This window comes from Typopeltis vanoorti, chromosome 21 (assembly GCF_054136105.1).
Source record: "Typopeltis vanoorti isolate ZY-2024b chromosome 21, IOZ_Tvanoo_1.0, whole genome shotgun sequence".
NCBI classification, from domain to species: Eukaryota; Metazoa; Arthropoda; class Arachnida; order Uropygi; family Thelyphonidae; genus Typopeltis; species Typopeltis vanoorti.
In genome coordinates, this window is record NC_143569.1 from 21,090,879 (window position 1) to 21,105,618 (window position 14,740).

Consider the following 14,740-nt stretch of genomic DNA (forward strand, 5'->3'; position numbering starts at 1 on the left):
CCATTTTTCCTAACCCAGTCCTCCAAACTATCCAAATCATCCTGTAAAATTTTGACATCCTGTGCACTCACAACTGCTCTACCCAACTTTGCATCATCAGCAAACAAGTGAACACTTCCTCTCAGATCCTTTCCTATATCATTGATGAAATTGAAAAGTAGTGGTCCAAGAACAGAGCCCTGCGGCACACCACTAGTCACAAGCTGTCTTTTAGACTCAACTCCTGAATAAACCACTCTCTGGTATCTCTCCATCAACCACCATCCTATCCATCTCACCAACCCTATATCCATTCCCATCTGCTCCAGTTAACTGATTTGGGTTCCATGTGGTATCCTGTCGAAGGCCTTGGCAAGGTCCAGTAGAATCACTGTAGACCCATTACCCTTATCCAGTTCAGCTGTCACTGTGTTATAAAATGTGAGCAAGTTACTGAGGCATGATCTACCCTTCACAAAACTATGTTGTCCCCCATACAATATCCCATTTTCATCTATCCAATCCTGTATTCTTTTCTTGACTAATTTCTCTAATACCTCGACAACGATTCCTGAAATGCTAATCGGTCAGTAATTTACAACAGCACCTTTATGCAGTGGAACTATTTTCCCCTCTTTCCACCCCCTCGGGACTAACCCAGACCCGAGACTCAAATTAAACAAAATGGTCAAGGGTACTGACAATTCTTTAGCCACTTCTTGTATGACATGAGCTGGTATACCATCCAATCCCACAGATGTATTGACATTGAGATTATGCAATAGACTACTCACCTCCACTTCATTCACCACAATTCCTGTATAACCTACTGGTTCATTCATTTCTACAATGTCACCGTCAAGATGATATATTCAGCAACTGATTCAGTTACCTCCCTTCCATCGGCATTCTTTAAAATCATTCTGCCACATACATTTTTCCTTTTACTTGCAACATATCGAAAAAACCGTTTAGGATTCTCTTTAGCCTGCATGGCTAATGTTCTTTCATAATCCTTTTTTGCTTTTCTTACCACACTTGTTACCCTTCTGGCCTGCGCTTTATACCGTTCATGTGCCTGTCGGTCACCTTTCTCCTTAAATTCCCTCCATAGTTGTTTCTTTTTTTGCAGCTCAAGCTTAATGGTGTTATTCATCCATTTAACCCCTACTTGATTTATTATTCGGACTCTAGGTATACAGTCAGCCATTGCTTCATGCAAACACTTCTTAACTGCCTCCCATGCACTATCAACTTCTAGTCCTTGCAGTTGTACATGCCATGGCACTGAACCAATCAAACTCCTAAGCTTGTCATACTTTCCAGCCCAATAATTCCACATGTACCCTTTCTTAATTGTAAATTCCACACCTTTAGCCACCTCCCAAGTCAAGATCCTATGATAATTGGTGGCAATGTGGTCATATTCGTTACAGCCAAATTCTCAGATGTAATTACTAGGTCAAGCACTCTCTGACCCATAGTATTTTCCATTACATGCTTTCGCAGATAGTTATCCCTTAATAACTGCAGAAAATCCAATTCCTTCCTCCCATGTGTCCTCTCCTTCTTCCAATCAATGTTACCATAGTTGAACTCTCCCATAATAATTATCCTCCTTCCACTCATTTCTTCTATTTGCTTATGTACTATCTCCACCATCTATTCCATCACCTGGTCTATAGCAGCACCTAACTATATATTTTGTTCTGCTAGCTCAATCTCACACCAAATGACCTCAAATGTGCTCTTTTCTCTATCTTGCAATTCAACTTCTATTCTTCTTGGCTACGGCTCATCAGCTATCATCAACAATACTCCTCCCCCCCATTTTATTCTCCCTGTCATTTTTGAAAAAACACTATACCCATCACACTAGCTATATCATCTACAGTTAGCCATGATTCACTAATGCCAATAACCTGTGGTCTGGAAGTGCCAACCATGGCCAAAAACTCTTCCTTCTTGTTCCTAATACTCCTAGCATTAGTGTACATGAATTTAAGAACTCCATTAGCCCCATTCCTACCTTGATGCCTTATATTAACTATCCCATTCTGATTTGTTGTCCTTATTCGCTCAGGCATATTATATTCATTTGTACATTCAACTGCCTCCCTAAGGTCTATATATCTACTCCCCCCCCCACTTAATAAATCTAGTTTCCCTGATTTTGCACATCCACTACATTCAGCAACACTTTTTCAAGTCTCCTTACACCGTATCCATTCAAATGCAAGCCATCCATCTTATATAGATCCTTTTGCTCATCGAACTCACTCCACACGTCCACAAATTCCACACCACATGTCATACATAACCCACGCATAAAGTCATTTGCAATTATGGCCCTCCTTTTAAATCCTAACTCTCTCACTCTTTTCTTTTGCTACCTCAAACAATTCATTCAGGTCCTCTATCATTCCAGTTTTATCTCCTTTCAAATCATTCGTACCTGCCACAACAATCATTTCTTTCACCCTTTCCTTTTGCTCTCTAATAGACTCAGTTACATCCTTTATGGGCCCACCAGGTTGGTACGATTTTGTCAAATCCTCTACTAACACGCTTCGTACTAACGAGTCTCCATACAGCACTCTCTCCTTCATTTTGTTTATGTTCACACTCGTACGCTTATTTTTCCTGTCATACTTTTTATTATTGGCTGGTACACTCAGTCGACTTGGTACACTCTAGCTGCCGCTTTGCCCTTTGTATCACTCCACTCAACAATGCAATCTCACTCATTGCATCTATCTCACCTTTTTTATTCTCTGTAAAACCATTAATTTGCCCTGAATTAATACCATCATTCACACTTTCTACATTCACGTCCTCACGGTTCTCTGGTACAACCTCGCCATTTCTTGTCATATCACTATTTTCTTCATTCTGAAGTTTGACAAAAATATCACACTCACTACCTGAAATACACTTCAATTCCTCATTCTCCTTACATTTTCTACATACATTCACTCCTTTATTATCATCTAACCATACTCCGACTGCACTCCGCAAAGCGTACATTTTGCAGATAGTACACTGAATCATCTCCTTTATATTACCGTTATTGAATAAAGATGGCGAACCATCATTACTGGCCGCCATTTTCCTTCGTACGAGAGCCATACCCACTTCTAACGTATTTTATCAAATTATAAAATGAAACACACAACCAGACACACTAAGATACGCAAGGCGAACAAACAAACGTAATATTGAAGTAAATTTATCAACGATAACTTAAAATAACACATCTTATCAGGAGCTCTCAACAAACACAAACGACTACGAATCCCTCTAGCGGCCCAATTTAAGGAAAGTATGGTTAAGGAAAGCAAAATCAGATTATGAAAGATGAAGCTAGCTGAACAGGCAAAAAAGAAAAGTGCAAAGAGTTCTTTTTGTGTCTTGTGAGTACAAGAAAGAATACTATGGGAGGATGACTTTAATGAATATTGGTGTTAGGAAGGTAACAGAAGCAGATGAAATAGTTGAGTTATTGAGTGATAATTATTATTTTGGAACCAATCCAGGTGGAGCTATTGCAGTGTCAGATGTGACACTGACTGATATTAGAACTGAGGTAGATGAATTGGAGGTGTTTAAGATATTACAGAACAGTAATGTTAATATGGCCATAGGGTTAAATGGGATATCAGCCCATATATTGGGACAATGTGCAAGAGAACTGGCAGCTCTTATGACCAAGCTGCTTAAGTTAAGTCTCAGCTCTAGGAAGATGCAAGAGAGTGAAAATATGACAAAGGAAAGATTTAAGATAGAGGTAGAAAATTATAGACCATTCAGTACCTCAAGAGTGGTGGTGGTTAAGGTATTAGAGAAGCTGGTAAAAGAGAGTAGTCAGGAATATGACTATAGGGGAGCATAGTTTCTTGAATGGTGGGTCTTCCTTTATTAATTTGCTCACTTTTTTATAATAAAGTGACACAATTACATAATGATACTGCTGGTTATTACAAAAGCATTGAACAGGTTGTTACCAAATGGAACATTGTTATATAAATCAGAGAAAATGGTAATGGATAAGATGGTTGCTGATGGACAGACTTAAGAGTAATGTATGGGGGATTTTAATAAATGAGAAGGCATGTGACTATTGGTATACTTCAAGGTTTGATACTTGTGCTACTGCTATTTAATTTGAACATCAGTGATATGGAAAATGACTTAAAGAGAAATATTCATTTCTTTCCATGGTGTAAAACTGATAGCCAGCGAAAATGATCGAGTAGGCCATCAAATGAGCTCAATTCATTACCTAGATGTTGATGAGCAAACTGACAAGTAGAGATAATGAGGTTTATCCCTCTTTATAGATCTTGTTCTTTAGGCTGTGGGTTAAAAATACCAACTGCTGAAAGGTGGAAAAGAGGGGATATGATTAGAAACATAAATGATTAAAGGAGATTTATAGAATTAACAAAGGAGAATTTCTTTTTTTAATACTTAGGACTGTAGAGGACAGAGAGCCACCCTTAGAAATTGTGTAGAAGTGTCATTAACAAGGATGTGCAGACACTCTTTTTATAATCGCCAGCTTTGTACATGACTTATTTTTTACGACTTATTTTACATTTGTACATGACTTATTTTTCACGGTATTAATAACACCACACAGTTTTATCAAAGAGATGTTTTATTAACTGCTTATATTTCGCTGATTTTCAACTCGGCATCATCAGAGCACAACACACTTGTACACACGACAGTGAGTTAGTGAAACATTGCAATTGCAATGGACAAAAGATATAAAGTCCTATTTTTGGCACCCTCTAATGGATAAAAATTAATGCAAATTAATTATAAAACAGCTATGCAAGAGTTTTTCTTAGGATAAGTCTCCCAAATATTTGGCAAATTAATGCAACCATATTTGTTAAGGTTGGATGCATTCTTCAAAGCCATTGCTGACTCAAAAAATAATCTTTCAGATCTGTAACGACTCCTAAATAGCACATTCGTTTTCCTCCATCTAATCCTGTGTGAAGGAGTGTCCAAAGCGTGGTTTGCCAGTTCCGACTTGCCATAGTAATAGTAACGAATGTATTTTTCATGTTCTTTCAGGAGAATCTTAACTGATCTTCCTGTTTGCCCATAATAGGCCAAGTCACAGTCACAAGGAACTTCATACACTCCTGGGTGTGCTAAAGGGTGAAGTTTATCCTTAGGCAAGCGGATCAGAATTACCAGCTTGACATGAGGTTTGAAAGTGGTGTGAGGGCCATGTTTCATCCTTTGGCTAGCTTTTCTGATGTACCTCTGATATAGGGAATAGAAATGGTCATGTTGTATTCTTGTGTATTAGGAGAGGGCAGAGTAATGGGCCTATGTAGTATTTTATCTATTTTATAGGGATTATAGTCGTTGGCTAAGAACGTATGGCCAGGTATTGGAGTTCTGTGGTCAGAGCTGTATCGTTAGAACAAATGGCTCTGGCTCTAACTGTTTTTAAAATGCCATACATAGAGCCAATGGATATAATCCCTACAAAATAGATAAACTACTACATAGGCCCATTACTCTGCCCTCTACTAATACACAAGAACAACATGACCATTTCTATTCCCTATATCAGAGGTACATCAGAAAAGATAGCCAAAGTATTGATGAAACATGGCCTTCGCACCACTTTCAAACCTCATGTCAAGCTGGTAACTCTGATCTGCTCATCTAAGGATAAACTTCACCCTTTATTGATTCATCTCATATTAATAACAGCCTTAGCTACAATATTTCTGATGCACACATTGCCACTGTCCAGTACTGGCGCACTCGTGTCAGCTCATGCACGTAGTCAACTTCAGTTGGAACTCAAGCACGCATTCCTGTTTTTAAATGTACTTGTGTGGTTTATACTAGTTCTGTTAATGTATTTTATTGTCTCTATTATTTTTTATTTAATTCTTTGCCTGTGATACCTGAAGAAGTTGAATTTCAACGAACTTAGTCTTATCTTAACATTAAACTTTTTCTTTCTCGGTATAGAGTCATTTAAATTCATTTTTATATACATTATCTACTGAGTATATTATGCTCAATTTTATATATATATATACAAAAGTAAAGTCAGGAAAAATTAGCAGATTTAAAAAGTACTATCTCCCACAAAGAGAAATATATCATCATCATCAAATTCCTGACATGCACCATCAAGAGGTGTACAGGATATGATAGTACTACATGAAAAATTTACATCATTACTAACTTCCTATCTACAATTTTTCCTCCAAATCAGTCTGTTACTTGTCAAGACTCCAGCATTATCTAATCTTATATTTCTATCGTCTAAGACACTTTGTACCATATCAATCCACCTATATCTTGGTCTTCCTCTGGGTCGTTTTCCTGCCAACCTGGCAGAGAACACTTGTTTTGCTAATCTTTCCTCGCCCATTCTGTTTAAGTGACCATACTACCTGATATTAGCTTTGCTAATGCATTCCTGGATGCTGACAATGTGAAGATCCTAATATCCTCATTTTTAATATGATATTGCCATTCTAATCTTTGGTCAAGTGTTTTACTTCTGACCCAGCTCTCAGATCCATAAGTTAAAACTGGTTTGAACACTGTCTTGTATACAGCTAATTTAGTGTTCTGACTAATTTCTCTCTTATTCAATATGAATTTATTCAATTGACTTCCTACCATACCAGCTTTGTTGATTCTGTTGTCTATTTCCATATTTAATTTACCATCTTCACTAAAAATCGTGCCTAAATAGCTGAAATGTTTTACTTGTTCCACAGGTTCTCCGTTCACAACGCAGCTGACATTTTAAACGATTTTACCTGTTTTCATTTTCTTTGTCTTTTTTATTGCTGACCTTCATACCATATCTATTACAACAACAGCTATTCAATTTAGTCAGGGACTCTTTGAAACTTCTAGTGGATTTATTTAGCAGTATAACATCGTTTGCATAAAGCATAGAGCTGACATTAATATCTCCAATTCCACTTCCCTTCATAATGTCAGCTTCAACGGTGCAAGCGGTGCAGCCACTGTAAGACCTTTATACCACCATACTTCAGCATTTCTGGTCGAATATCATCTACTCTTGCTGCCTTTCCACATTTCAAGCTGTTGATGGCTTTTTCTACTTCAAGTATGGATATCTATTTATCTGACTGTATGCCTGTTGAGTGTTTTTTACTGCTGTGCTATCACTGCTTGTTTCATTTAGCAATTTTTCAAAGTAATTACTCCATACTTCAAGGATATCTTTTTCTCCTGTTTTCATGTCACCTATATCATCTCTAACTCCTTTTACAGCACTCTTGCCTCCATTTCTAAGCATCTTCAACAACCTCCAGAATATCGTACCATCTTCTTCAAATTTATTTTCTATGTTCTTGCCAAAGTCCTCCCACGCCTTTTGTTTAGCTAGTTTTACACAGTGTTTAGCTTTCTTACAATTGTCTCTGTATTCTCTAAGAGCAGAAGCCGACTTATTTGCCAGGAACATTTGATATGCTTTCTTCTTTTCCTTCACTGCCTCTTTAACTTCCTGTGTCCACCGTGGAGTTCTAATTTTTCTATCCTTGCAGACAACTTCACCACATGCCTCTCTAGCTGAATCAATCAGAGTTTTCTTCAAGGCTTGTCACTGAATCTCTAATGTTTGGTTCCTGTTCTCAAACTTTTTCATTTTTTCTTCAATAATCTTTGTGTATTTTAGTCAACAGTTCACATCTGAGAGCTGCTCAACTTTTATTCGCTTTAAAACTTTCTTACATGTTATTCTTTTCAATATGAAATTCAATTTTATCCTGCTCAAGACTAAATAGTGATCACTTCCAATTTCAAATCCTCTGTACACTCTGGTGTCCTGCACCAGAGTGTACAGAGGATTTGAAAGATACAGAGAGAAAACATTGCTATCAACAATAACATAGTCAATGAGACTTTTCTTATTCCTTGCCTATTCTCTCCATGTGAATTTGTGCACATTTTTATGTTGGAACATGGTGTTAGTAATAACCAGTCCATATCCTGAGCAGAAATCCAACAGGTATTTGCCATTATTATTAGTTTTGGTTCCAACAGGTATTTGCCATTATTATTAGTTTTGGTCTTTTCTCCAAATTTTCCCAAAATATTTTTGTATGTCTGACAATCATTTCCTACTCTGCTATTTAGATCCCCCAACTTTTCCTTTTTCATTGTGTCAGTTGCTTTCTCTAAAGCATCAAGAAATTCCTCCACTTCTATCTTAGTAGAACCTTCTGTGCGACCATAGGCACAAATAAGTCTCATTGTCCAATTCCCCATTCTGATATTTGCCCAGATCACTCTACTTGAGACTGCTTGCCATTTAAGAAGATTAGCCTCTTATTTTGTGTTGAATACTAAGGCTACTCCTTCTTTTCCTTGATTGTCATAGCCTGAATATAACATTTTGTATTTATTGCTCAGAAAGATCTCGCAGTTTTTGTCTTTTTTGTTTCAGTCACCCCTATTATGTCGATCTGGTATACTTATCTAATTCCTCAGCCATAATTTCATTCAGGCTTCTTATGTTGATAGTACCGATCTTTAAGTCTGGTGATGTTGAGTTGGGGTGTGCGTTCAGATTTGTTCCAGTAGCTGACTTTTTTTGCTGTTCGCCCTGCTTACCTGGTGAAAACAGTGGGGTCCTTGTTTAACCGGGTGACGCCCCAGCCAGCATGAAATTTTGTCAAGTTGTACCATCATTTTGTATATAGGTTTAAGCCAATAAGAATACAATTTGGTCAGCTAAATCCCAAATTGCCAGCCCATCCTCGTTCATTCAGTATCGTGGTAGATACCCAACAGGGTGCACCACAAGAAGGTGAGGATTGGACATTAGGTCAGAAGCCCTGCTTGGTTATCCGCATTCCTTTAAAGGCTATGTGGAGTTCTCCTCTCAGTTATACAGCTTTGACCCTTAAGCACCCCTTATAGAGAAATATATTATTATGCTAATTCATAGTATTCTGATATTGAAGCAAACCTGTTCCCATAAATCCCTGTGCCACTCCCCACACATACATATGACACTGATGACACATTCTCAAAAAAGCCATGCCATTCAATTTGTCTTTCAAGCTAACACATGCAGTAGTGTCTGTCTCTCTCTCATTACCATTTTGTCCCAGAGCGCTACACCAGAAACAAAATACTGTCTAAAAAAATTAACAAAATGCCATGTACCAATCACAGATATCACACAGCAACACTGAGTCTAAAAATGACACAATATTGTCTCAAAATAAATATAAAATTAACTTATCTTGCTGGAGCCCTTACATATGATTTTTCTTCATACATTCACCATCAGAATAGCAAGAGTGGGTGTTTGTTTGTTAACTGAGTGCAATAGCAAGGAATTGAGGCATGTGGCAATGACAACAATGACATTATAGTGATATTGTCCTATAACAGAGGTTGTTGAATATGTGGATGTCTAGAGTGCAACTTATATCAGAAGAGAGAGAGTAGCATACAGTAAATGAGCATGTGAACAAGTGAGTGCTGAGTCAGGTAAAAAAGTAACACTGATAGAGTTAATATACTTTTTGCAGCTTTCACATGAGGCAGTAGGTAATTTTTATTGTCTGGTATTATATTTCTGTAAGCCTGCACATCTCACTTGCAATCCACATGCAAAATGAGGAGTACCGGATTTTCAAACATGTTTGCACTTGTTGCAGCATTTAAAACCATTCCAGGCTCATATTAATTTTGATAATTTTTCACGGAACACTTATTCACTTTCCGTGGAACATCAGTGTTCTGCAGAACACAGTTTGGGGAACTCTACCTTAAACCATGATGAGTTTTGACTTCATGGAGGTCTGATATTAATAATAATGGGGCACTAGTTCAAATCTCACTGCATGCTTAGATATGTGCAAATGTCTTCAGGTGAATTTTATCACCTTGTCCGAGTCCCTCACTCTGCTTATTCAAAGCCTGAAGTAGCTCGAGAAAGTTTTATGTTTGGTCTAGAAGAGTTTCTAGATTTTGTAAAAAGTTTTTGGCATTGAGACCATGCTTTTTAGACATAACAAGTTTAATGAAATAAACAGTATAACTTACAAGTTTCGTAAGTTGTCAAGGATGCTAACAAAAGTTATACACAAAAGAAAACTAGACACAGTCAATTACACATTTGTTTAGTATCTTAACGATGAAAGCCTGACAAGTTACAAAACTTGGGGGTTATAATGTTTATTTTATTAAACATGCCATATGTCTAAAAACACATGGTCTCAATTTCTGAACATTTTCTACAGAACTGCCAAATCAGAAACTTGTATATTTATCTAGAGTTTCTAGATTATCTAATCCTTAGTCTTTCTATGATACTAACATACAATAGGCTTATATGACTCACATGCACTAAAAGTATACTTAATATCATTCTAGAGGTATTGCAATCAAATAAGTATTTCACACACACACACACACACACACACACACACACACACACACACACACACACACACACACACACACACACAGTATATGGAGCCTGGTGAATTTAATAAAGGTTCACTTTAGTACCTCTCTTATAAATGCTCTGAGACAATTTTGAGATGTGTGCTGTTAACTTAATGTTGCTATAATATAACTCGGCTGAGGGACTGAAATAAATTCCTTTCATAAATTAATATAACATGTTTTGTAATAATATTTTAATATATGTTATTCCATTTTAAAGCGGGATAAACGACTTCCAGATGAAACAGTTGAACATCAGATTGGGAGAGTGGTGGGAGAAGTAGCACCTGGTATGATGCTATCAAGTTTTTCGATGTCTTGTTGCTTCTTTTTAGGTAGGTGTTTCATAATGAGTTACATTTTGTCCTTGGCATATGGTTTTCTAATTATTCTAAGAACATGCATACATTATAAAATATATGTACATATTTTAAATTTCCAGAATGTGACTATGCAGATAGAATTACTATTAATGAAGTGATGAAGAAATTCTACTGATATCCAAATATTGATTGAGTAGCAGTAGAATCTCATGAAAAGAATGAAAATGCATTTATTGAGCTGGTGTGGGACAAATTCCTCAAGCAGCATGCAACAGAAGGAACTCGAGGGCAAAGAGTGTTAGATTTGCTTATAGTGTCAGAGGACATTTCAGTTAAAGATGCAACTATTCTGCCTCCAGTTGGCGACAGTGATTGTGCGGTACTTACTTGGGAAGTGACTAAGTTTATGAGTGTTCCATTCAGAAAAAGAGATTCGTAAGAAAAGGATGATGTGAGTTATGAACTTTACAAGCAGCAGGCTAGAATAGTTACACTGTATTGTACAGAAAGCAAAGTCTGAGTATGAAAAGAAACTGGCTCTGCATGCTAAAGACAACCCACAAGAATTCTATCGATATGCTGCAAGTAAAAGAAAGAATGAATATGAAAGAATAACTCTTCTAAATTCTGATGATATGAGGGTTACAGATTTAGAAGAGGTTGTTTAGTTAATGAGTGCCCATATTGTTGAAAGCTATCAACCTGGTGTACACAACATTGAGTTCACTGTATTAGAACTGTTGCACAAATTGAATAAGAATTCAGCAATAGGGACTGATGGGATATCAGCACGTGCTAAAACAGTGTCCAGCTGAACTGGCCATCCCTTTGATCAGGCTGTTTAATGCGAGCCTCAGAACATGGAAGATTCCGCAGAAATGGAAGGAATGTATGGTAATTCCATTGCACAAGGGTTGTGCAAAGATCGATGTATTCAACTATCGACTAATTGGTATCTCAGGAGTGGTGGTGAAGATTTTGGAAAAATTGGTTAGGGCTTGCATTCAGAAATGGGTTGACAGTGAATCTCTGCTTTGCAATGAACAACATTTTTTAGCAACTTGCTCACATTCTATAACAATGTTACTATTGAATTAGACGAGGGAAATGGATATACCATGATACTTTTGGATTTTGCTAATTCTTTTGACAGAATACAGCATGGTAGACTGTTGCATAAATTGGATAAAATAGGTTTGGGTTATAGAATATTAGCATGGATAAAAGGATGGCTGACTGACAGATATCAAAAAATGGAATATGGGGGATGCAATTCTGCAAGATTTAAGTTTGTGCTTGGTAGGACATATATATATCGGTACTGTCACGAATGGACAGGGCTATCCGTTCAGCCGTGAGACCATGGCTCCGACTGCCACCTGACACCCCCTACTGTATATTTCCATGCGAGGGTGAAGGATGGTGGGCTCTGGGTTCCATCACTTAGATGGCTGATCCCAAGCCTGTGGCTGTCAAGAATCACGAAGTTAGAACTAGCTTCTATCTGCAGAGAGGCTTTCTTCTATAGCCCATTAATACAGAAGACTTTAAGTGGGCTAAAGGCTGGTCCCATTATCAAGGTACCTTAATTGAGTCAGCACCTGCAGAACAAGAGGTGGACATCTCTGTTGCACTCTTCTGTAGATGGTGCTCCTTAAAAAGTCATATCTGGTGTAAGGGATGGCACCAGACTCCTCCCTAGGTTCAAGTATAGTATTATTATTATTACCCCAAGATCTCATGGAGTCAAAGACTCATCTGGGAGGTCCTTTTATCACACACACACAGCTCATCATGCCGTGTCTTAAACACACTCAAACTCCTTGCATACACCACACTCTCAGGCAAGGCATTCCAATCATTTACAACTCTGCACGAAAAAAACCTGTCTCTCACTCCCCTACTCACACCCTCTTTATACAGTTTCCAGGGATGACCTCTGGTTCTCCCCTGATCTCCCACTATTTTCTGTAGAACTTCTCCAGCATTTATACTATAACAACTCCTTACCAACTTATAGGTCTCTATCATATCTCCCCCTCTTCCTCCTGTCCACCAGACTCAATATTGACCTTATCAGGACGAGGATCAATACCCTGCCTACTAGAGCCCACACAACTCGATGGGATAGTGACGACTCAAACTGTATGGCTGGCTGCCACTACATAGACATTCTCATATAGTCCATTGTTGCTTCTGCACCCATGGGGTCCACGTGCGAAGCCTTGATGCCGTGGTCTCCATTCTGAACAACCGCTTTAAGAACAAAGGTTGAGAAACCACGGTGGAACCACATTATAGGACCTCTGTGGGTATGCATAAGCCAGACTTAGCGATTAAAAGAGATGGTGACCTCTGGGTAGTGGGAACAGGGTGCCCACTAGCCTATAGCCATAATAATAAAGTAAACTAGTATAAAATACCCAAGATCTAGTTAGTAAGATACGGGAGGAGCATGGTGCAACTCAGAGTTTTACCAGCGCCATCTCTTTACATTGTGTATTGAGCACAGATAGTTTAAAGGACTTAAAACGGCTTGGGCTTACACAGAAGGATATAAAAGTTCTTTCCTTGAGGGCCCATCAGAGAATAACTACAATGATAACTAGAACAGCCATAGGGTAAAACACTTGTAAAGGCTTAGGCCTATATCAAGTCTAGACGTGATGTAAGGGTAGTACTGCCCATAACCCAGTACAAAGATTAAAATAAATATAAATAACAAGTGGTAAACCACAAGGGTCAGTGCTTGGGCCACTGTTATTCAGTCTGCACATTAATGATATTAGGAAGGATTTGACAAGCGACATACAGTTATTTGCTGCTGATGATGCAAAGATAGGTAGGGTAATCAGGAATGCTGCTGATATGCAGTACTTGCAGAATGATTTGAATAGGCTGGAATTGTGGGCATGGAAGAATGGGTGTCAGTTCAATGTCAGTAAATATAAAGTCATGCCAATGTCATATTATATTAGTGGGATTAGGTGGAGAAACTGATGAGGCTAGAGATCTTAGAGTGTTAACAAATAGGAAGTTGAAGTTCAGGGGGCCATGTGGCAAACATTGCAAATGCAAGTCAAAAGATAATTGCAATGCTAAAACAAATGTTCACATGTAAAGATAAGGTAAGGATGTTATTTTGCCTCTTTACAAGGCCTTGATAAGACCTCACTTGGACTATTGTGCGCAGGTCTGGTCTCCTGGTTTCTGTTGTGATTCTGATATATTGGAGAAAGTGCAAAAGAGAGTGTTAAAAATGATATCAGGATTGTGGAATACTGATTAGAAGATAGATTGAGAATTAGTAGACTGCAGATCCTAGGAAACAGGAGAAAGAGGGGGTGATATGATTGAGACTTACAAACTTCTGAAATACAGGATTTCAATTTATGGAGGGTGGGGAAAGGATGACAGGATATCCTTGGAAGCTGAGAATGAAGGCTGCTAAGAAGGGGTGAGGGTTAGAATTTTCTCTCATAGGATGGTGCATAATTGGAATGAACTGCCATTGAATGTTGTGAGTGCAAGCAGTGCGAATGAATCCAAGAATAAGTATTGATAGCCGGTGTGTGTGGCCTCCCTTGATGAGTCTCTGACTCCCTGGCGGTCTCTCTTAATAATAATAATTATAATTATTTGGATAGTACCACTGAATCAATTTGAAAATTCTTTTTAGATAACAAGATTACTTTGTTACAAGAAATTAATACACCAGCAATCCTCATCTGCTACATCTCTTTCCAGCTCCAGTCAGTTATGCCTGTCAATTCCATATGCTCTCAGATTAGTTTGCTTGTCTTTATTTTATTCATCTGAATCAAGACACTCACTGTGGTAGGTCTTCACTATTAAATAACAGTGCTCAAACTAATCTTTTTTTTTTGTTTAATTTTTCTACATTTCAGAGACAAAACATTTATTAAAAATATTTTCAGTGCCTT

The 14,740-nt window shown here is 37.9% G+C and overlaps 1 protein-coding gene across 5 annotated transcripts in view; it reads left to right on the forward strand.

Moving 5' to 3' along the window:
* Nucleotides 1–14,740, forward strand: part of LOC150094665 (NPC intracellular cholesterol transporter 1-like) — a 537,686-nt gene that overhangs the window by 305,332 nt on the left and 217,614 nt on the right. For all 5 annotated transcript variants that reach the window (XM_090411500.1, XM_090411501.1, XM_090411502.1 and 2 more), the window contains exon 15: nt 10,694–10,808. In XM_090411500.1, coding sequence (XP_090267626.1) covers nt 10,694–10,808 — 115 coding nt within the window. The remainder of the gene's footprint in view (nt 1–10,693; nt 10,809–14,740) is intronic.